The sequence below is a fragment of the Manis javanica genome, chromosome 5, assembly GCF_040802235.1.
Source record: "Manis javanica isolate MJ-LG chromosome 5, MJ_LKY, whole genome shotgun sequence".
Taxonomy (NCBI): Eukaryota; Metazoa; Chordata; class Mammalia; order Pholidota; family Manidae; genus Manis; species Manis javanica.
This window is the reverse complement of record NC_133160.1, coordinates 50358751-50382075: the sequence shown is the minus strand read 5'-3', so window position 1 is coordinate 50382075 and position 23325 is coordinate 50358751. Positions and strand designations below refer to the sequence as shown.

The window sequence follows — 23325 nt, the reverse complement described above, 5'->3', positions numbered from 1 at the left end:
GGGATCTGCCAATGTTGAAGCATTGACATCTGGTTCTTGACCCCTCTTATAAATTGTGGTTGATCTTGGTCCCACAGAACAGCAACCCTGAAAAATACACTCTGTTAGTAAACATAAGACTAACTAGTACAGTGTAAAATTTGCACTTTAATTGTGGTCCAGCAGATATTAGTCTATTCTCTTCAAAATATTGTGTAGGCTATGCTTCTGTTATTATAATTAATTGTTAGGCATAGATATATTGATAAAAATGTAAAAAATAATGTGTAATAGGGAGAATAGGACAGAAACATAAAAAACAAAAATAAAATTTATTTAAACAAAAATATATACACAGTGTACAATGATATGGTTTACACAGAACAATAAAACAAAATATTTCTTCAAATAAAATGGTGTAACCTATTTGTGTCTCACTACCTAGTAATATACATTATTGGTTCATCTAGCTTTATTTCACATAAAAGAAAACAAATGTCAGTGTTTCAGGTAAGTACCATGAGAATCTGAAAGTTCGATGCTGGGTTAAATAAAATAATAAAATCTTCGCATGGGAAATACATGTGTATACATGTGTATACAAAGGGCTGCACATGTGCCGTGAAATGGGAGTGTCTTGATGTGTAGAGACATACGATATCTGCCTTTTTAAAGTTGGAGAATTCTTTGACATGAAATACCTTTTGATTTTTAAATGACTGGTGATACAAAAGCATCACAAGAACTATATAGATAATACAACAATCTTGCCAATATTTGTGTCAATATTGCCTGCTAGGCCATTAAATCTCACCAAGTCATCCTTAGTGGTGTACCATTGGACTGTATGTACCCTTTTATGAACTTGGAGTAGTTTAGATGATTTTAGGTAGACTGTGAATGTACTCATATATAATTATAAAGTGCACATCTTAAAGAACTTGTAAATACTAAAAGATAAGCAGGATACAGTTTATCTGGTAGCATCACTTATATTAGATATTCTCTCCCTTGATAGTCGGTCTCCTGCGTACCAGCTTTAATTGTGAGCCATTTTCCTTTTTAAATGTAAAATTCTAATTATTCATATAATCTATAAAACTTCAAGCTCAGGAAAGCTGATTGCATGTATTTTTTTTGTTAATATTTTATTACAATATTTTCCTATTTGTCAACTAGCAGCCAGATATCATTTGTTTCTTTGACATCAGAAATGTTTTAGACTTTCTCTTACATGCTTGGAAATAAACTCAAAGATTGATTGGCATGCATTATTATTCACAAAGTAAAAATTCAACTTTTCATACCTTAACTCCACACCTAATTGGCCTGCAATATTTTATTTACAACACTTCTTTTCCTTTTCTTAAAGACAGTTTTTGCTGTAAGTAGCATCTGCTTGGGTAGAAAGTTCTAAGTTAAAACGGCGAAAGAAACAAAAGATAGAATATATTGGCACTTTCTTTATAAAGCAATACAACATAAATATGGAAAAAAAAAGTGTAGCTTTTACAGACTGCAGCTGGGCTAAATGGATGTGAATTCACACTAAATTGTCAAACAATTACACAGCTCTCCGCAAATCATTCTCTGCAGTGGTGCATCATTTGTAAAGCCACCAGCTATTCAAGGGTGCCTTGTGCTCATTATGTTCGTTTTCCTCCATTACTGCTGATCACAGTTTTGCTCAGACCGGTTTCTTAAATCTATGATAAAAGTTAATTTATTTCCTAAAAGATTTCAAAAGGCACCCTGTATACTGAACTAAACAATTGATATACTAACCTGTTTGGGAATCAAACATCTAAAATATCTGTGACGACTTAGCACGCTGTCAGAGTTTAATATGTTTAATCTAACAGTGTGGGTTTCAATTGAGCTATATTTGCTAGAATATGGGCACAGTAATGTTACTGTTTTTCCTGCTTTTAGCAAATGCCAAAATTATGAACTTAAAAATTGATACTGAAGCACATTTTCAGTGATCCTCTAATTAGGCTAACATTTCCCTGAATTTAGCTCAGAGTTGTTACGGTTTACACTGAAGCTGCATTGCTAAAATTTCACTTGCAGAACATCATACTGTTATGTTTTTAGCATGTCTTTATGATTAAATAATTGAATTATGAATAAATTATAAACAACAAATATTACTTATAGTCTAATAGGAGTCTTTAAAGAAGGTAGAAACGAAAGTAAAATTGTAAGCATCTGAAAATGAGTATTTGCATTTAATAGTTGTGTGCTGGCAAATGTTTAACAACTGGTTTTCCAGAAATGAAGTGTCCCTGTGGTTTGTAGCATTTGGCAATTTCTGTGGTGTAAATACTCCCTCAGTGGTCAATTTCAAGCTACCAAAATGATGTTACTGAATATGGAGTCAGGAAGAGACTCATAGTAGCACACTATAATGCAGTGTTTCCACTGTACAGGTACAATTGCCATAAATAACTTCAAGAACATAGCTAAATAGAAAACAAGAAAATGTAGTAAAACATTTAGGATATAGTAAGTTTTGATTATATTTTTGTTTTCAATAAAGTTTATTCAACAATTACATTTATAATTTAATATTTAATGATGGTTGTGTTTAAAAACTGGCTTACAGAATCCTTGAAAAATTAATCATCAGCTTTCATGAATCAGTATAAGCCTGTTGCAGCACAGTGCTGGTATCCTCTCTTCTTGGCATGTAGCAGACTTTACAAAGGGAGGGGTTTGATTTGCTTGGGAAGACTTTTATGCAAATCAAATTTTATGCAAGATACCATACTCGGTTGAGGAAAATAAGGGAAGTAGCCTTCATCTAGGCTGGCATTTAAGCTTTTCAGAAGAGGTGTTATTCTTACAAAGTAGGGACTGGAGGTTAGTTACATAGTGTATAGCTTGAGCTGGGCAGTTGGTCATCTAGTACAATTCGTCAGCAGGATTCAATGGCTGCTCTGACTCACTAGATTATTGGACCAACTAACTTATTTACATCAAAGGATTGTTTTAGCAGAATGTAAACAAGACTCAAGGAAATATTTACAAGAAAAAGAAAGCACAGGAGAAATAGATGAATGGGTACATCTAAGTGTGGGTCTGTTTCAATGAAATATTTCAAAGTTTTATGTCCACCTGTTTTGTGGAAACTTCTCAGGATCTGGACCCTTGTCACGAGGTCAAACATAAGATTCTACCTTCCTTTTTTTAAATATACATTTTGTGTAGGGCTTTGTAAACAGCTAATACAGAATTGGTATATATATTTAATGAGGTTAGAGGAGAAACATATTTTTGAGTAAAAAAAGATATCTTGTTTGGAAGTGTTATTTTTTGGTTCATTTTTTTTTCTCAACATGATCTTTTAAAATAGGTCTGCTGATCTACTTTTTAATGAAAATAGAGAGAGAAAAGCATATGACTGGGGCTGTTTGCATGAAGTAGATATTAAAACTTTCTGTTTAATGTGTGCTCTTAGACTTAGCTTTCATAACTTAAGAAATAGTGAGGTGGTTTTCCAAGGATACATGGAATATCTCTCAGCAAAGAAGCAATATCGTTTATATGAAATACAGATTTTTTTGATGAAATCCACTTAAAACTATGCTTTTTTTACAAGACTATTTTCAGGGTGATAAATCACTTAGGGTACCTTGGAACTCATACTGCTATTTGATAATATACTGAATGAGGCTTCACAGTTGGTCAAAGAAATCTGTCATCCCACCTTTTTTCCTTAAATCCAGCAGGATAATGGAAATAACTACAAATTCTACCATTTTCAAATGAAATCAAACAATTCTGAAATTATATTTAATCATGAAATAGAGAATGAGGTATAAAGGAGAACACCAGAATAAATGTGTCCATGAATAGATCCATAGTACACAGCAACTCTTATTAAAACACTGTAAAGAGTTTGGCAATTGCCGAAAGTATAATAATGCCCACAAGTCATTATCTAAAATAATAGGTTGATTAACTATAGTATTAAAAGCCCCAAAGTATTATCTAAAATTTGTAGTAATTTGAAAACCTCAACATGAGATCAGGGATCTGTTTGGAAAACTTATTTCAACAGGCATCTTAGTCAAGGAGCTATCACATTAGCTATGCAAAGGTGCACAATGTCATCCATTGAATGCAGTAATAGCTGATAGATATCTGTGTAACAAGATTCTGGCATTTCCAAAGAAGGTTTATCTCTGGGTGGCATGCTCCTTTGATGGGAATGGAAAAAGAACAAATTCCTAAAATTTGAAGAAAATAAGTTTCATTTGTTGAAATCTTTGTACTCTGTTTCAATTCCAGCAATAAAGGCTAATTTCTATTAACTAACTAGCATTTCCCGATAATTTTCATGTATGTTTAGCATGTCAATGGGGAGAAGAGACAAACTATAGCCTAGGAAGGTAAGAAGAGGTTGTAATCATTATTCTAAAATTATCTCACTAGGTGACTGGGGGCATATCTTCCTTGTGCTTTAATTTACCCATTTATAAGGTGTTGTACTAGGTGATCTCTAAGGCAACTTTTGATCTGGAATTTTAGGAAACTTATGGTTTTATTTTACTATGGACAAATTTGAAATTCAGGTTAGTGGAAATAACTGTTTTGGTTTATCATTAGTTACAGTTTTATCTTTTAAAAGATTTATTCATATATGCCAGACAATGCATACTTACACTATGTTCTGTACCAAGATATCAGCTAGAAAACATTTCAAAGATATTTTATTGACTCTCATCAACTTGACTACAAGAAGTTGAGACTGATGAAAATTTTCATTTTGGACTTAACCGGCTGATCATCTTTAATTTCCTTGTGGTTTCAGTCCTCACAGTGTTTTTTTGTCTGTTACACTGTTACACTTTACTGTCACTTCTACAATGTGGCCATACAACTCAAACCAGAACTTTGAAAAAATGTTTTCAAAAGTGTATTTACTGCTTTACTAACACTGTTCATTTACCTGTTTAGAAAGACTAATCACATCTCAGTTGGATGACAGAAGTCCTCATAGTGTCAACTGCTTTTGTAGTCAAGACTGTGAGTTAACTACCTAATTTCAGTTAATTAGAAAAATATTTTTGAAATCCCACAAATGCACTCTAAGGTCATGTATGAGAAAGGCTGTGAAATGACAGCCTTTCTGTTTCCCTGTCCTTATTTTGGAGGGAGAGTGCCACTCTGAGTTATCTCTAGCCCTCTTATAGAGACCTGTTCTCTCAGACTGTCTTTCATTGAAATATTCCACAAATGAATGTCCACTTCCTGAGCTGATCTCAACCAGTATAGGGTCAATGAGCAAAACTTAGAAATAGAAACACAATATTATTTATGATCTTTAAAAAGGGATTTCTCCAGAGTAATATGCTGATAACTAATTCAAGTAATTCTTAGATTTGGGCAAACATCCTCAATCACCTCCCTCCACAAATTTCATGACAATAAAAAAATAAAGAAGGTGGAGATTAATACAACTGAAGTATATTTGTGTTCCTGTTTATTCACATGTTGGTAAACTTAGGTATCAGCTTTTCCATAAGTCCCCTCTGGAGGTCTGTAGTACTTGGGGAAAGCCATCAGCTGTAGCATGTTGAAAGCATACTTCCTGCATTTGATATTCTTCAGAACATTCTCTATGCGGCATCCTTCTCTGGCGAAAGGGGAAAAAAGTACAACTTCATGAAACACAGAGTAAATAAATACACTTTATTTGTTCAATGCAGAGTTGCAGCAACAGTCCAAGTAAAAATAACAAAGATTCAACTCTACATTTTTTTTTTCCACAAATGATGATACATCTTACAAAATTAAATCCTAGGCCAGGCCCAATACCATTATTGCCCTCAAAAAGAGATGGTTAAAGTCTCTTTGCCTTTAACATATATTTAAGATTTAATAAACTCTTTAAATATAATTTTCTCCACAATACAGCTTTACTTTAGTTTCGTAAATATATCTGCCTTTCTATCACGTTTCCACAAAGTAATTTCTCAGTCTCTTCAAAACACGTTAAAATCTACATGTAGCCCTAAGGATGCAGGTTCTAGGAATAAGGCATTTAATTTATTAAGTCTGGCCCTATAGATTTTTAAAAGAAAGTTTCATCTCTATTTTACTTCATTATTAGCTGTGCAATGAAGAGAAAAAAATGGCTTTCCTGACAGCCTGGTCCAAGTCTCTGTTTCATAAGGAAGAGGGCTGTGCACAGACAGCTCAAAAGTCACAGGTGCTGAAAATGGTACATCAAGATACAAACAAGACCTTGCTAAAAAGAATAGGAAAGTACTCTGAAAGCCAAATCAACCCAAACAAATTACAAACAGGTTAATTTAATTACAAAACATAAATAGCCATTCTTTCCATAAGTTACTTGACAGAAAAGGGTTAATTGCAGTAAAGAAATAACATAATTAACAGGTTAAGAAACGAAACAGAAGGCAACAATGACATTAGCACAGCGGAAATAAAGTCTGGAACCTCCCACGACACTGGGATTTGTCTCGGGGTTTCAGTGTTTTGTGCAAATTCAATCTTAATTTTCTTAGTAAGTATAATGGGAAGAAGAACAGGAGGTGCAGAACTTCAAGCTTTCAGGATTCTGCTCTTTGTCTTATTTCAAGTAATTTAAAAAGTCTTCTGGAGCAGTGGGAAACACTTTATCATGAAGCAAAGAGCAAAATAATTCATTTAATGCATAGTACTTTTTTTAGATTTTAGGAAAAACAAAACATAATTCAAATATTTTTTTAAATCTTGTGAATCTGAAAATGTAGAAATATTACAGCATTGTCCCCATAATTTAAAGTCCATTGTCATTTGAAGAAAAGAAAGGAATACAACACAAAACTTATTGGTATTTGGCTAATAGTAATGCAAGACTTAAAATAAGCCACACAACCAGCAGGTGGGAGCTGACAAGCAGCAAGGCGACAGGGTAGAAGTGCCGAGAAGTTGGCTTGTTATCGGTTAGGCAGCCTGTTTCAGGGTCCTCAGATTCGTTCAGTGCTCCCTGGGTTTGTCTGCTGTTAAATTGGGGAGTGGGGGTTAGGGGAGAAAAGAAGATAGTATAGCATTCACACAGTAAAGAAACTCAACCTTAAATGTCCTGAAACACATTATTTAAATAATGCACTGTTTCAGTTGAAGACTTTATGCTAAATTGCCCCAAATCCATTCTGTATACTTTTTCTCACTGTACATTGACAAATTTAAAAAGGAGATTCTGTTTGCTCTTTGTGCAGGAAGTGAGAAAGTTAGACACTCTAATTATATTCACATGGGTTGAATCTATATGTACAAGGAAGAATCAAATAAGCATAAACAAGACTGCATGAATAAAACTAAAATATGGACTGATAAATACATCTTTGGAAAATGAAATGAGGAATGCAAGTAAGCAGTGAAACAAATAGATGTGTCTGGCACACCATCTATTTTTACTGTACCTGTATAATGTATTTAAAGTTTTAAAAATGATTTATGGAAATGGTCTGGTATTTCAAATGAATGAAACATCTGACATGTCATCCTTGCCAGCCATAAGATCAGTTTAACACAGCTCGACTGAGCGCCCTCTGTGAGTTCAGCTCATAAATTACATTGTTTCCTGCTCATCTTACTTAGATGAGGCCAAATCTATCTCCTGTGGACTCCTGATCTTAAAAGAGATCCATATTTACAGAGTGACACTTGGGAAAATAAGAAATTCTGAATATCCAGGTTGTGTACTTTCTGTATAAGTAAAGAAAGGGCATTTGTAACTGGGCCTGAAAGCCGCTCCATGTATGGAAAGCCTGAAATATGCCATCCTGATGTAAGCTGAAAATAAAAATTCTTTTCTATGGTATATTTCATCAGTATTCAGAGTATTCGGACAGATTCAGTTATCAAGGGGTAGTTTAATCTCTGTCAGCAGCTCCAGGTTTTGAGGCAGAAAACTGGTTGTTGCTCAGACTTGTGAAAAGTGGCACACAAAGGAACTTCTTAACAAGCTCCTTAGCTTCTGGCCCCCCTTTCACCCAGTGGCAGCCCCTGACAACCTCCTGCACAGAAATGTTTGACCAGGTGTTGGCCACAGGCAGGGGCTGTATTTAGATAATCAGCAGTCAGTTATTTCAAACAGCAATCTGACTCAGTTGGAAACACCTAACGGATAATATCATGCTGTGTTCTGGTGTTCCCTTGTTATCTGGGAGGACCTAAGGGCTATGGAGCCAATATCAAAGTGAAGTAGAAGCTACCTGGAAAACAACTGGCCTACTGGGCAACAGAGAGGGCTATTTTAGATCCGTGTAATTCCTGTCGCCAATTGTACAGCTTACTGGGTTACTTGTCTGACTTTCTGCTGCATGTTAGGTAAGAAACATGCAGTAGATTTTAAAGTATTGATACCTTTGAATGTGACAAAGGCTTCCTTGTCCAATATTATTTATCTAATATGCTAACACTCTCTCCTGTCTATCAGTTTTAAGGTGAATGTTATTTGCCTACCAGTTTTAAGGTGTAGCAAATCTTAACTTTGTTGAAACCCTGGTTCCTCTCCAATGTACCCTGTTAGGAGAGAAGTACAGGATCTCCCAAGTCTATTTATCATCTATTTATGTTTATCTATCTATCATCTATCTTAGTATAAATACTACACTATAATTACAAATTTAGGTTAGATATTAACCCTGCTCTACCAATATCCACGTGTAGATAGGCTCCAGCTGAGGAGTAGACCTACTGGCTGAAAAGTAAGTTCAAAGAATCTTGTAACAGTCCTTAGTCCAAACACAAGGGACCAATTTTTACCAGATGTTTTTTTTTTCTAAAACTTCCAGGACACAGCTAACATTTTCCAGTATGACATTGCATATGCCTTCCATGTGAATGTTATTAAGTTAAAGGTTGTCTTTTTTTATGGAGGGGCGACTTCATAGTTGAATTTGTTATTTACTAACTTCAACCTCTGGAGACTGGAATAACAGAGTAAAAATGCCGCATACCTAGTCTTTCTGTTATTCAGCTGGGATTGAAGGCAACATGGCCTATGAGGTGCCACAGAACGTAAAGCTCGGGGCCCCTGGCTGTGTCACAGAGTGGACACAGACAGGTGTTCTTGGGGCTGCGTCTTTGCTTCCTGCTAACAATAGCACAAATGGTTATTTCTTCATGACCACAAATGAATTTCTGAGCACTCTGCAAAAGTAAACTGCAAAGGATGTGTTAAGTAATAATATTAGTAATTTCCTCACTGGAAGATTATGACAAATAATTAATTAGTGGCTGCCTTTCAAGGTACCCTGGTGATCCAATGTCATCTGTTTCAGCCATCACTGCCTGCTAGATCACGTGGAAGCAAGTGTCTCCCCTGAAAATGTGAGATGATCAGGTATTTAAGGGCAATTACTGAACTTGTAGGATAGAAAATGGTTTCTTTCTTCAAAGACTTGTCAAAGCAACCACTTCAAAACAAGTGAAGGGGAAATGTCTCACTTTTAAACACATCACTGCCTACATGAGAAGACGTTTCCTACATAAGGCCCAATGTGCACGGTGCAGTGACACTTGCTCCTCTCTGCCTCTTCTCCCTGGCTGATGGCTCCCGGGTCCCAGATCACAGGTTCCCCACTGCATCCTCTTGAATCATTCAGACCCCTGAAAATAAAAGTTAAGAGTCCTCCTATCTCCCCATTCTGGGCAATTATTCATGAATAGTTTTGCTATTTGATATTTTATTCCTCTAACTACTATACGTCTTCAAGCTTCCCCAAAGGAAAATTACTAATTAAAAATGAGTTGAAAAAAATCATTCCTTCCAACCAGAAAACTGGTTTCCTTACATGCTAAAATGAGACTATTTCACATTTAATTACATCCAAGTTAGGACCTATGGTCATACCATCTTGAAGTTATGACACAAGATTTTAGAGCCTGTATTTCACAGAGCTTTATTTGACTACATTCATCTTAAGAATTGATCTTAGCAGAGCACCATTTTTTCAGGCCTTTGACTGAAGGATTGTGTCAGATATTAAACTGGCAGATCTGTGTAAAAGTGAATATAATGTGGACCTGGAATCAATAAGAGCTTTGAGAGTGGTACAGGAATCATAGAATTGTAGGGTCTTAGATGTAAAAATAACTTAAGAAAATCCTCAAGTTGAATTACACATTTTATAGAAGGGAAAATAAATGTAAAGTCCTTGGCTATGTTCCTCCAACAGCTTGCTGCAAGGACAGTATCCTGAGAATGTAGTTTCCCTGGTTCACACTTTGCTCGTATGCTAGTCTGGCAAAACAAGGAGAGAAGGATTTTGGTTTCATTTAGATCAAGGTCCATGGAATTTAATGGTTCAAAGTACTCTTAGATGTCAAATTATCCACCAAAACTTTCCAAAATTTAATTTAAAATCAAAGTATATTTTCAGGACTTCTTAAAAACTGTGCTACTATTTCAGTAATAACAGAAATGTTAATACAAGAATATCAAAGATGGGATATTTTCCATTGGCCTAGAAACAAGATTAGGCTTCATGGCCACTGGATCACCAGCCACATTTAAAATGCTTTCTTCATTCTAACTGATGTCAGGATCTAACTCAAATTATGTTACACCAACCATAGGGAAGTCCCTAAAGTAAGAAATTAGATGACATAGACTATGTCACCACTTTGAATGTTCAGGTTACAGAGTGTTTCTAATAATCCTGGACAAGTTAGCTATAAAAAAAAGAACAGTATTGAGCAAAATACACACTCCAAGGAAATATGAGTCCTCCCCGTAGGACACTGTGTGTATTTCTGGATGGGACATTCTAAGGGGAGGGCTGCCGTGAACTAGAGAGGATATCAGAGCATGAAACCAGGAAGATAGTGGTGGGCTTGGGGCCTGGCGCAGCAGAGAAGAGTGAAGGCAGTGACAGTGAGCACTGCATTAGCTTTGAGAAGAGGACAATTTACTGGTAAGTGGCTGCTGATTTCAGATAGTCAAAAGTTCTGTAGTTTAAAGTCTGCGCTATCCAGGAAAGCAATGCAAGTATGTGAAGGGAAGACACAGCTCTCCCATGTGTCATGTCCTATCAAGGGGTAGTTGTCTTGTAGATATTACCTATTCATTCTTTACAAACAAACTGGCTGGTATTATTATCTCCACAGGCTCAAAAAGGTTACAAATCTTGCTCAAGCATCAGATGTGTGTTTTCATCCCTGTCTAATGGAAAAACCACATTCCTTTTACTTTATGATTAGGGTCCTTTAGGCACAGGTTTCCTTCTCTCTCTCTCAAAAACTGGTAGGTGTGAACTCTTGCCAGTTGTCAGACTAGATTAAGTGATCCCTATAATTACTTTCATCTCTACCTTTCTGTGATTCTTTGATTCTATGAAAATATAAATGCAGTATTCTAGAGATGCATATTTTCCTACTAATAGAAGAGGTGAGAGGTCAGTAAGAAAGAGTTTGGGTGGGGGGCTAAAAGCAAGGAATGCAAAGCATGTTGACAATGTATTTGGTCTCTAAAGTTGTTCTGGCTCATTCTCACCTATTTTCAGAATTAAAAAACAACCAATCAAACAAGCATACGTGATGGATTTCACTGTTCTAATTTCCCCCTGGTATCACTTTTTACACTTTTCTTTCCATTTCACCCTTTTAATTTTATGAAGTATTTGGAAAACACTATCTTCTTGTCAGAAGAAGCAAGGCTTCAAGTAGTGACCTTTTCAGATAGTATCTAAACATTGCTTTGAAGAGAAATAAAGTGTATTTGCACAGAAAGACAATTCAAAAGAAGAGAGGAAAGTGGCCTGGTATCAGATCTACATGTGTTTTATAGCTTTTCTTAAAGGAAAAAAGAAAGGAGAAACAGACATAAGGACCCAAAAGTATAATTGCTTCCATCAGATCATTACCAGGGAACTGATCCCAGTTTTGTTTTCAAAATTTAGAGAGTATTTTAATGAGTTCCAGAAGGAAATATCATAAATGATTAAAGGACTGAAAGAAAAACCTTGTGAGGAATTGTTTAAGGTTAATTTTTTTGCTTGGATTAAAGAAGGCTAATATGTGATGTGATTGCTATATTTAACTGTATGTAAGACAGTGGCAAAGTAATTTTTTGAGATATTCATTTGTGCTTTGCTCTTTTATATATTAGGCTGTAATATAAAACACATGTCCCAGGGATTTTAGCAGTGCTGAAAGCGACAGCTTGCTGAACCAAATAGATTTGTCCTTCCTTAATCTCACGACAGAAAAAATGTGAGGTGGCCAATGGCAGGGAAAGGACCTTTGAGGTCTGAGAGAGAAAAGAGGGAGACAGAGAAAGAAAGGGAGGGAGAGAGACAGAGAGAGTGCATTGACTAGGGAGACAATAGAAGGACAGAGACTGGTGCAGGGCGAGGAAGCCTGGTGCATCCTGCCAGTGCCCAGTGAGGGGGACCCACAGAGAAGGAGGCGGGGGAGTTGGGGGAGGCTGGCCTCAGTCACTGTGCAGCTTTGCCAAAGATTCCCCTGTCTTGGTGCAATGAAATGAAGGGACTAAAAGGTACCATGGGCACATGAGCAGCTAATGAATGATACAGACAGGGCTTCTAGAAGCTTCAGTGTAAGATAAGACCCATGGCAAAAGGAATGTTCAAAATAACAGGGACTGACTTTCTATCTGCCTGGCTGGATAAGGAGTTGAAATGTGAAGGAAGCTTGTTTAAAGACAGTTCTTAAAAAGAAGCAAAGCAAAACAAAGCAAAAACACATTAGCTCTTACATACCTTAGTGCCAGATAAATAGTGAAATTCTACAAAGAAATAAGGATATAGATGTAGATATATACACCTGTAACTCATTTTCTATTTCCCATGCAATGTAACTGGCTTTTCTTTGTACAGGAACTCCAACAAGATGCTTAGTTTTAGTTGCTTCAAAGTAACAGTCAGATAGAAGAAAGGAGTCTGGTCACCAAAGCATTCTGTAAGTATGTTGGTTGCTCAAGTACTTTGAACTATAAACACCCATCATCTCACTGCCCTGGCTCGTCACTCTCCTGGACGTTGGAATACCTTTTAGCTCACCGTGAAGAGGAATTTAGCACGCGACAGTATAAGACTTCTGATTCCACTCTTGACTAACACCAGACAGAGGATAATGAGGTAAATCAATCACCAGCTAGCTTCACTGGTGGAGCAGGAACCTAGCAGAGCAGTCAGCCTGAATCCAGGGCTGGTCTGAAGCACTCAAATGAAAATGCAAGTCCATATATACCAATAGGCCATAGGCCTATGTTATTCTGAAAGTAGCCTGGGAAATACAGCAGGTATCAGTAACAATGTGAAAATATTAGGGCTTATGTAAGGGAAAGAAAATCTGTTCAGCTCCTATTTTCTGGTCTGTTAAGTTTCAGTGTTTTCCCATTAAAAGGGAAAATGGCAACATCTATCCAACAGGATTATCATGAGATTATGGTAAGGCATCTACCACATTCTCAGTAGTGCAAATAAGTGAATAAAAAAACCCTCCTTTTTGTCCTGTCCCCTTGCCAAATCTCAGTTTTTGTGTGAACAGTGAATACCTTGACCATATGTGCAGCTGCCTGGTTCCAGCTCTTTCTCCTCTCATTCCCTCTAGTGTGGACATGCCACAGGATTCAGGACAGCATATTTTTCTTCCTATACTGTATACTTTCTCTAGATGATCCCTAGTTCTTTCTCTAGTTTAGATCTCTTCTCTGATTTACAGACACATGTATCTCATCTTCACTTGGATGTCTCACAGACATTAAGCTAATGAAGGGTAGCAGAATATGCCATCCCAAATATGCCACATTGGCATAAAGATTATTTTGAGCTAAGGGCACTGGAAATGTAGCAGGTGCAAAAGGTGTGCTCTGTCCTCCCTTTTCTTCCTAAAAGCAGGAGCTCAAATTTGCACATGAAAGATGCCCACTCTGAACCTCCCTGAGCTGGGGAGTCAATGTGAGAGAGTGCTATAGCACAGACTTAGATGGAATAACTCCTATCTTCCTTTAGCATCCCCCATCTGACCACATATGTTTTATTTTATTTATACATTTCCACAGTTCCTGGTCTTGGTTCAGTCTAGTATAAAGCATGTAGGTTTCTGGTGGAGATGACAACCAATCTGTTAAATTTCTATGTTTTTCTCCTTTTAATCTGTTTTATGTCAATTTGATTCTCAGGCCCAGCCAGAGACCCTAACAGAATAGAGGAAAAGTTGTAGTTCTCCTACAGTTTCAAGGCCAAATCTTAACTTGACTCCACCTCTGAATGGACTTGAGTCCATTCCAAACCACCTCCTCCCTTCCTTCCTATCCAGGCAATGACACTCACCCACTCTCAGACATGCATGTAAGCACCTCAGTTCTCCTAATTCTTCTGCATTCTTTACACCCCACATCCATCCATCAACCTGTCAGACCACCTTGCACCTTCCTCACTGCTACAGCCTAGCTGTGATCCACCATCACCTTGCTCTTGTTCCACCAGAGGCAGTTTTCCTGATTTCCGATGCATCCATTTAGACCCATGGCAAAGTAAAAGCCATTTCCTGGAGAGCTTTTATGGGATGAAAATCCAGCTGCATCCTAGCTGCCCACAGGGAGCCAAGCTTGTCGAAATAGCAGTCATGCTTATGCATCTGCAAGGAGGTGGAAATATTTCCAACTGCTTAGCTCTGAGACCAAAGCTCCTGAACCTCAAAGAGGAAGTTCAGCTATATCCTCTGCCATTTTTATGGCATTACAGTCAGCTGGATGAATCTGGCCAACATTTCTAGAGACAGAGTCCTGCTTTTGGTCTGCCTTGTTGCATCTGAAATGGATGGAGTTGAGTATGAACCACCTCAACATCAGACACCATCATTTCCAATGCTGGAAATTCTCAAACATTCACTTTGACCCATGTTTAGAATGTTTTGACCTGGAACTGTTAGAACAGTTAGAACATTCATCGTATCCTCTAGATGTATAGGGTCTTTCTCTTTCCCTCATCTTCCAATCTTTGCCTGTTTTTATTTTCCAGTTTTCCCATTACTCCCATCATCCCATGACAGCATGATGTTACAATTTTTTATCAACTCCTGGAAGTAAAGGCTTATCAAAGTCCTTGGGAAAGATATATATTCACTAATAGTAAAGTTTACTTTTGGAATACTACATGGAATATAGAATTCCATGGCTAAAAACAACAGTAGTTACACAACTATGAAAAAGGAAAAATGTTTAATATGAAATACACCAAGGAGGAATAGCTCCAAGGTAAAACTCAAAGTGCTTTATGCTTGTCACCACTGACCTGTGCTTCAAGGACTCAAAGGCCAGGGAAGGCATCCTAGAGAAATAGACTTTTGTGATGGACAGTGAAGACTGAATGTAACTTCAGTGGCTAGAAATTAGGTAAGGTTGTGGGATGTAAATAACATGAAAAGACATGGAAACAGGACCATGTCAGATGCATTTGGGGATGACCCACAATCTGCTCTGATTATAATGGGGCAGCCAGGATATCCATGAAAACAGGAAAACCGAGTGGTAGGATTCTTTCCTTTTTGTTGTTTATTTATTTTAGACATTTTCTAAAACAAACACATATTTTGCAATAAGAAATTGAAGTACATTGTTTTAAAATGAGATGGGGCTGTGTTGCAAATGCTTGCGGCTGACAGCAAAAACTTAACCTCACTCTCTAGATGGTTGTGGGCTAACACCGTGGACTCAAGAGCAGCAGAGTGACGTCATTAGCTGCGTATTGTAGCATGGAGCCTGGCAGCAGTAGTGAGGATGTCTGAGCCAGGACTGTGGCAGGGATGAACTTGAAGTGAAGGGGAAAGGTGGGGAAATTATAGATTCTAGAGCAGAAGTAATTTCAAGAATAGAGTTTATGTTAAGAGTTTACATAAGGTGAGATCACAGAGAGGATTAAGTTAAAACTTTTGTTGAAGTTTCAGAGGAAAATGCATTCTATTCAAATATGTTATGTTTAATGCAAGACTTTATTTAGATATGTGTGATCAACGATAGATCTACACAGGATCTGTACCATAGTTCTATGCCCTAGATTTGTAAGTTTCCTATAAAAAGTTGCTAATTAGATGAGGTCACCCATGTACTATGTATATCATGAGCAGAGAAGAGGGGCAAAGCTCTGAGGAATGCCTGCGTTTGTAAGGCCAGTGAGAAAGGAGCCAGCAAGACAGGGACATAGAACCAGTCCCAGATTAAAAGGAAGAGGGTGTGACCAATGTGTCCAACATGGTAGCTGTAGCAAGGAGGCTGCAAGTAAATAAAGGTCACTGGACTTGATGATTGTGTGATGTGTAGCCTTTGACTTTCAGTAGTATTTTAAGAACAGAAATTAGTTTACAATTTCTGATACTGATGAATACATGGTGATGAATAACTGATGAATACATGGTGAAGAATGGGAGGGGGGTGGCAGCAGTCTATCCTATTTCAACTACTGTGCCCAGGGCCTTGACGGTGAAAGGAAGAACAGCACAGAGACTCAGAGTCAACAGGGTTGATGGAACTGTTTTAGGATGTGTGAGGTGAGTATGCTTGGAGGCCCAAAGGAAAGGGAAATGGGGAAGGTCCAAGAATATGGGACAATTGGCCATCTTTTTCTTTTTCAGAAAAAAACAGATACTTATGGGTTGAAGACTACTTACAAAAATGGGAGCTTTCATTGTTTATCAAAGAGTCCTTATTAAGTAGGAGTCCACTAACTTCAAAGAAATCCAATCCGCTTGAACACTGAACTGTAGATTAAAGGTGTCTGGGTGTCAGGACAAAGGGAACATGGGGAAGTAATCTAGTTAGAAACTTCAATTCATCTCCTTCCATTTTTGTGGTACAATCAGAACTTTTTGCAATATATTCTAGGTGGTTTAGTAAGCAAATAAAGGCAAGATTGAATTTATCATCACCTAATCACAATGTCAGAATAAATTAGAACTTCTAGGATACTAAGTGTGTTTGTAGTAGTATCTTTGCATGTAATTTTGAAGCTCAATGTCATGAAGGTCTCAAGAGGCCCAATTTTACATTGACAAAGTTCAGAGCAGTGTGTATTTCTCCTGAAATGATTCTTTCTTTCAGAAGGTTATATGGATGAAACCTCCCAATGATCATATAAAAACACAAATACTACTGATTGGAAGAATTCTATCAACACAACCCTCAAAATGTGCTGGATCACATTGTTCTGTGTCTTTTTAAATTTCTAACACTTAAATTTCTAATTAATGACCTTTAATTATCTGGCAGTAGATTCTGTGTCCAACATACTATACACCTGATCATGGTTACTGAGAAAACTTTTTAACTGGCTCCCAGAACCTCAATATCTACTTGGGGTTAATAAATGATCCTAAAAGATGTTCAGCTATTTTTTACTGACCAGATGGATATAACCTCTTGTTTTTCTGTTTAATGCTGAGTATTTCTTTTCCTTTTTTAAATTGGTACTGTGACAATATAAGTTCTAGTCAACTGACCACAGATCTTGATTAATGTCCCTTTTAGCCATACCTCTGAGCATCTCTAAGGATATAGAATACAACTCCATGAAAATAATACTTCCTAAGATATCTGTGATGAAATCAGTTGGGAAAATGCTGGGTTAACAATGCTAACAGGATTTGTTTAGTTACTTACTCAGGAATATTTTTGAGTGTTGACTCTGTGCCTTGAATAGTCCAGCCTGACTACAGCCTAAGAGTGATAAGAAAGAGAAGAGATAAAGGTGTAGGAAAGGCTGACTGATCCTGAAATGTCAGAGGTACTTAAATTTTAGTGTAAAGAATTTTAGAATTGGTGTTGAACTTTAGGAAAAACTCTTTAAGAGGAATGTGTAAAATAGATTGGAAGGTAAGGGACTAGAGAAAAGAGAATAATTAAGAGACTGTTACAGTGGTCCAGTGAATAGTTATAAAAGTCTGGAGTAAAGCATAGGAAATAGAAATGAGTAAGAGACCATATATGAAAAAGGGTAGTGGGTGAATCAACACCCTGGAAAACCAGCCTTATAAGATTTATGGACAGATGTAGCAATTCTATAAATTGTCAAGACCCAGGACAGAGTATTTTATCCCACATACATTTTTTTTCTTCTCTGCCTCTTTTGTAACAACACTGACACAGATAATTAGACCGAGTCTAACAGAGCCATCATTTCTGACTGGTGAAAATTTTCTCTAATATTTCTTGAAATGGCTATGTTTGCCAAACAGATGGCCATCAGGGAGAGTACAAAATATCATTCAGAGTCAACTGCAGTGATTATTTAGAAGTAACTTTTTTGGTTAAAAAGAAAGTGTCAGTGGTTTCATTGTAGTAGAACCAAGAGAATTCTGAGGGCACCACGGTCTCTTTTTCTATTCATTTAGTTCTTGCTTTGCTGCACATCAATCAGAAATCGTGTTCTGTATCGACTCTCTTCTGTTCAATTGAGTTAGACACAAGGTAGAGTTTAGAAAAAGGGTATTTTTTCTACTTTTGTTTAGAATCCTTCTAAATTGCTTAAAGCTTCTCCTCGACTCAGATTGTTGGAGCTAAAAGAAACCCTTAGAGTTTGCCTGGTCCAACCCCTTCATTTTTCAGATGAGAAAGCAGAGGTCTCCAGAGGAGGCCAGGCTCTAGTTAGCAGTCCACCTGGTGTAGTGCTGGGATTGTGTGCAGAACAATTAGATCAATGACATTCTTCAGCACCCACACAATGAAACAGAACCTCCTCTCATACTCTTTTCCTAACAGGAAGGAGACACTTTCTCACTCCTCAGGTTTTATACATTGTGAGGGCATGGTGTCCAGCACACACTGCCGTAAAGGGAATGCTCTCGGGATTGGGAAGGAGCAGAGCTGGAGGCCACACATATATGACACACTGTGATGTCTCTGCTCAGCAATCCCTGTAGCATTTCGGTTCTTTTGTTCAGACAGTTATGGTGTGAAACTAGCCGTCATTGCTCCAAGTTGCAAACCATTGAGAATTCCAGGAAAGAAAAAAATAATGGATGCGTTCATATAACACTCATTCATAAAGCATCAGCTAAGCTCATAGAAAAATAATAATAAAAGTTACCATTTATTGGGTACTATTTCCCAAATGCCAGTCACTTCACCCTAATGATCTCCTTTAATCTTCACACCATTTCTGTGAAGTAGATCCATTTTGCAAGTGGAAAAACTCAGAGATACTAGCTAGAATATCTAAGATTACATGGGTAATAAGTGGTAGAGACAGAATTTTAATCCCATTCCTTCTAACTTGTAAGTCTATGCTCTTGTTCATACTTTCTTTTTCTATGTTCTGCATTGTGCAAAAATTATAGATTATAATACCTGCTTACATGGTTTTACAGTCCACCTAGGACAGCTCACATGCCCAGAATAATAGACAAAAAGATGTAGTATTTGTCACAAATTAAGTAGAAGTTTTGAATCTAAAGAGATGGCTTAAGTTTAGGATGACCACACATCACAGTTTGTCTGAGATGGTACTGTTTCATGCCTACTACATCAGCAGGATTTAGATGGAGGGAAGGTGGCAGGTTACTAAGTTAAAGCATATAGTATTAAAGTCTATTCTGTCTGATATCATATTTGCTGCTCTAGCTTTTTTAAACTTCTTATTTGCATGGAATATCCTTTTCTACCCATTCAGTTTCAGTCTGTGTGTGTCTTTAGGCCTGAAGTGAGTCTCCTGTGGCTGGCCCTATGGCTAGGCAGGTGGAAGGATGACCAGGTAAGTAAAGGGGAAAAAGAGGTACAAACACTCAATTAGAAGACAGATTAGTTACAGGGGTAAAAGCACAGCACAGGAAAAATAGTAAGTAATATTGCAATATCTTTGTATGTTGATGGATGGTAACGACACTTATTGTGGTGAGCGTTTAGTAATGTATATAATTGTTTAATCGCTATGTTGTATAGTGAAACCAATACAATATTGTATCTCAACTATATTTCAATTAAAAAGCTTTTAAAGAGTAGAGTATTAAAAAAAGAAATAGAAAGAAAAAAGAGGTAAGTATTTGTGGTAAGTGTTATGTTTAGATGTTACTACATTTACTGTGTGACTGCAGGGGCAGGTATTTACCTAAGGGAAGAGTGAATGATGAGTGGGAGAAACAGAGGGGGCAAGGTCTGATGAAGAGCTGAGGAGAGGATAAAATGACACTACAGGATCATATGATTTTACAAAACAGATCTGAGTTTTAGAAAAATTAGTTTGAAAATACTACGCAGGCTAGTTTAAAGTAGAGAGATTGGGAATAGAAAAGCCAGTGAGGAAAATATTGAGACAGTTAAGCTGTGAGGCAAGTAACATAAGACAAGGGTAGCAAGGAGAAGTCGTCAAAGCCAAAAGGCATTATGAGGGGAAGAAGTGGCATAATTGCAGTGAACAGACAAGTAATTAAGATGTGCATCACTGTTTAGGATTACCTTGGTCCCAAATTGGCTCCATGAAGCTTTGGAGCTAAGTGACAGCAAGCTGAAATAACAGTACAGGCTACCAAAATGGTTTTATAGTAGTTAAAAAATAAGTCATGGCATAATTGTATCATATAGCACAGAAAACATAGGCAATCAGACTGTTGTTATATGCAATTTAATTTCAGCAAAACAGTATTGCATCTCACTAAATGAATTGTGCTAACTCAAATCTTGTTGGTTTTGATTTAGGTAATTTGTACATTTGTTTTGGGTTTAGAGTTGTGTAAGAGCTAAAGGCATAGGAAGTTTATACCTGGTTTTATGTTTGGGCCTAAGTAACATTATGCTGAAAATAATTAATGTCAGAAAGGAAGGTATGCGATAATAATTCCTTCTTAAGGAGGTCACTACAAGACTCAAGTTTGAGAAACAGATTATTTCAAAACATTGGTTTTGACAAGGAGATAATTATGTATGATTAGGTTAAGTGGATTGGTGGATTGGAAGTCAAACTGCAAAGAAATAGGAAGATAATATGGGATTAAAAAGCAATGACAGCAGTTGAGATTTCATCAAGAAATGTATGCTGTGTATGACAAATCCTAAAGGAAGAACACAAAATGAAGAAATGCAAGCTGTGAAGCTCTGCCACAGAAACTATGGCTGATACTACAGGCTTGGTGTACAATAGCTGAATTTGGCTAATATATGCATTTTGTGGTTTGTGGTGGACATTGAATATATGTTTTTCCAGAAAGGTGAATATATCCACAGGCCAAATTAATTATGGCCAAATTAATAAATGACAGTTCGCAAGAATCATTAAAAAAAAAAGTATCAAGGAATATGGAAGACAATCCAGACATCATATCTAATTGCCACAAGCTACAAATCAATTAACAGAAGGTCCATACCCATGTGAAGGGCCACTGATTTAAGGAGCTAATTTTATGACTTTTAGGCAGGTGGTATTGAACAGCTAGCTCTAAAACCACATGGCTAAAATGCTTATTTTATTTCTTTTAATTCTTTTTTATAAATAAAAGCAAATAATTGATTGAAAACCAGCTGCCAAGTGGTTAGGGGATTATGAAGAATTGACTATATAAATAAAATAAGATTCTAAAGTTAATCTAGTAGTGACCTAAGATTCTTTTATTTTTGGTACATAGCAATAGAAAACAAATACAAGGATGTATACAAATAAAACAAAATGGCAAAATGTGGTTAACTATTAAAGTTTTATGGAAATAAAACAAATAAATATAAATATAAATACAAATAAAACAAAATGGCAAAATGTGGTTAACTCTTAAACTTTTACAGAAAATGTAGCTAAAATTTTTCATGACCATTATCCTTTTGTTTTAGAGAACTGTATCCTAATGGATTCCATTCTAGTAAAATGAGAATTAGCTGTCACTCTTATTACCTTAAAATACTTCTTACTAGAGAAAGACTAATAAAAAGTCAACAGTTGGTTAAAAAACAAAATACAGATTAGTAGCTTATGGATTCCTATAATTCTATAAATTATCAGTTAAGAAAAATTATCAGTAGATAGCACTGTACCTAGTATATAGTGATTCCGTATCTATATACAGCATGTTTCTTATGCATTAGAGAGTAAGACAATCCCGGGATTGAACTTGGCTTTGCCTCTTACTGTGCTGCTTGGACAAACTATACATAATTTGATTAAACTTTCATTTTGTCATCTTTAAAATGGGATGATAAAATATGGTTATAAATAGGTTAACCTGTTTATATAGATGTTATAGTCCATCAATAGATGTTATACTCTGCAGTAATGATCTAAAAAATTAACCATTAATTATAATAATACTTTGTGTTTATGTTTTACATATACTAACAATGAACATTACACTATTCTCTCTAAATACTTTTCTAAGGTTTACCATTGCAAATTTGACAGGCTGTTGAACAGTTTGATTCTTTTTAACTAAAAGATATTTTACTTGTAGAATATTGCTTGCTTTCTTTTATTATTAAACATCATATTATGCATATTTCTCTTATGTTAGTATTCTGTTTCTAGTTTAATTATACATATAAAACAAAAGAACTAAGTCAGTCAATCTTATAATTCACCTTAGTTTACTTGAAATAATCATTTAATTCTGATAACATTTTGCTATAATACTTTGAATAAAAAAATCATTAAGATATACTGGGATTTTTGTTCAAATATTTGTACCTTCAATAACTAAGTATTCAATCTCTTACAATTGAGATAATGATAATTAAAGAGGCTGGCTGCAGAGTATACTGATTTTTAAAGAGAAATGCATACTGATTTTTAAAGAGAAATGATGTTGCTCTTTTATTATTAAACTAGCCTATTTATTCCCTAGGAATTACCTATTTAAAATTTATTTCTCCAGAAATTCTACCTTATTACTTAAATATAATCCATGTTCTTCTATGTTAATAAAGATAAACTAAGTATATAAAGATATAAATTAAAACAAATACATAGGTTTTCTTCTCTCTTCCCTCTACTCCTATATAAACAGGCACATATTTACAAAGTAACATTCTTTAAAAAATTCTACAATCAAGAATATGTCAAATACTTTCATTAAATTTTATTTTGAACACAATTCTTTTATCTATTGGCCAAAATGTACAGTGCTTAAATTGTCTAGTTTCCTGAGATAAGACATCCTATTTTTGTTCCAGGAATACTGATGAACCTGCAGTGCTGAGTTAACACTAGTCAAGTTTCTTTATGATGGAATTTCCTACAATATTAATATATAAATGTGTTGGAAGCTTTAGGAGCCAGAAATCTATTTCTTGGACTTGGGTGGTCATTTCTCAGGTAATCACTTTCTAATTATTTGCTAAAATACACATTTATATTCACTTTATTGTTATATTCATACTTTGACATTATG

At 36.1% G+C, this 23325-nt stretch overlaps 1 protein-coding gene across 9 annotated transcripts in view; it reads right to left on the bottom strand.

Annotated features, from left to right (window-relative positions):
• Positions 1 to 294: 294 nt before the first annotated feature.
• Positions 295 to 23325, bottom strand: part of INPP4B (inositol polyphosphate-4-phosphatase type II B) — a 910826-nt gene continuing 887795 nt past the window's right edge. For 7 of the 9 annotated variants that reach the window (XM_036996729.2, XM_036996728.2, XM_036996730.2 and 4 more), the window contains one exon: positions 5637 to 6995. In XM_036996729.2, the coding sequence (XP_036852624.2) occupies positions 6821 to 6995 (175 nt within the window). In that variant the 3' untranslated portion in view covers positions 5637 to 6820. The other 2 variants (XM_073237008.1, XM_036996733.2) reach the window with 2 other exon arrangements.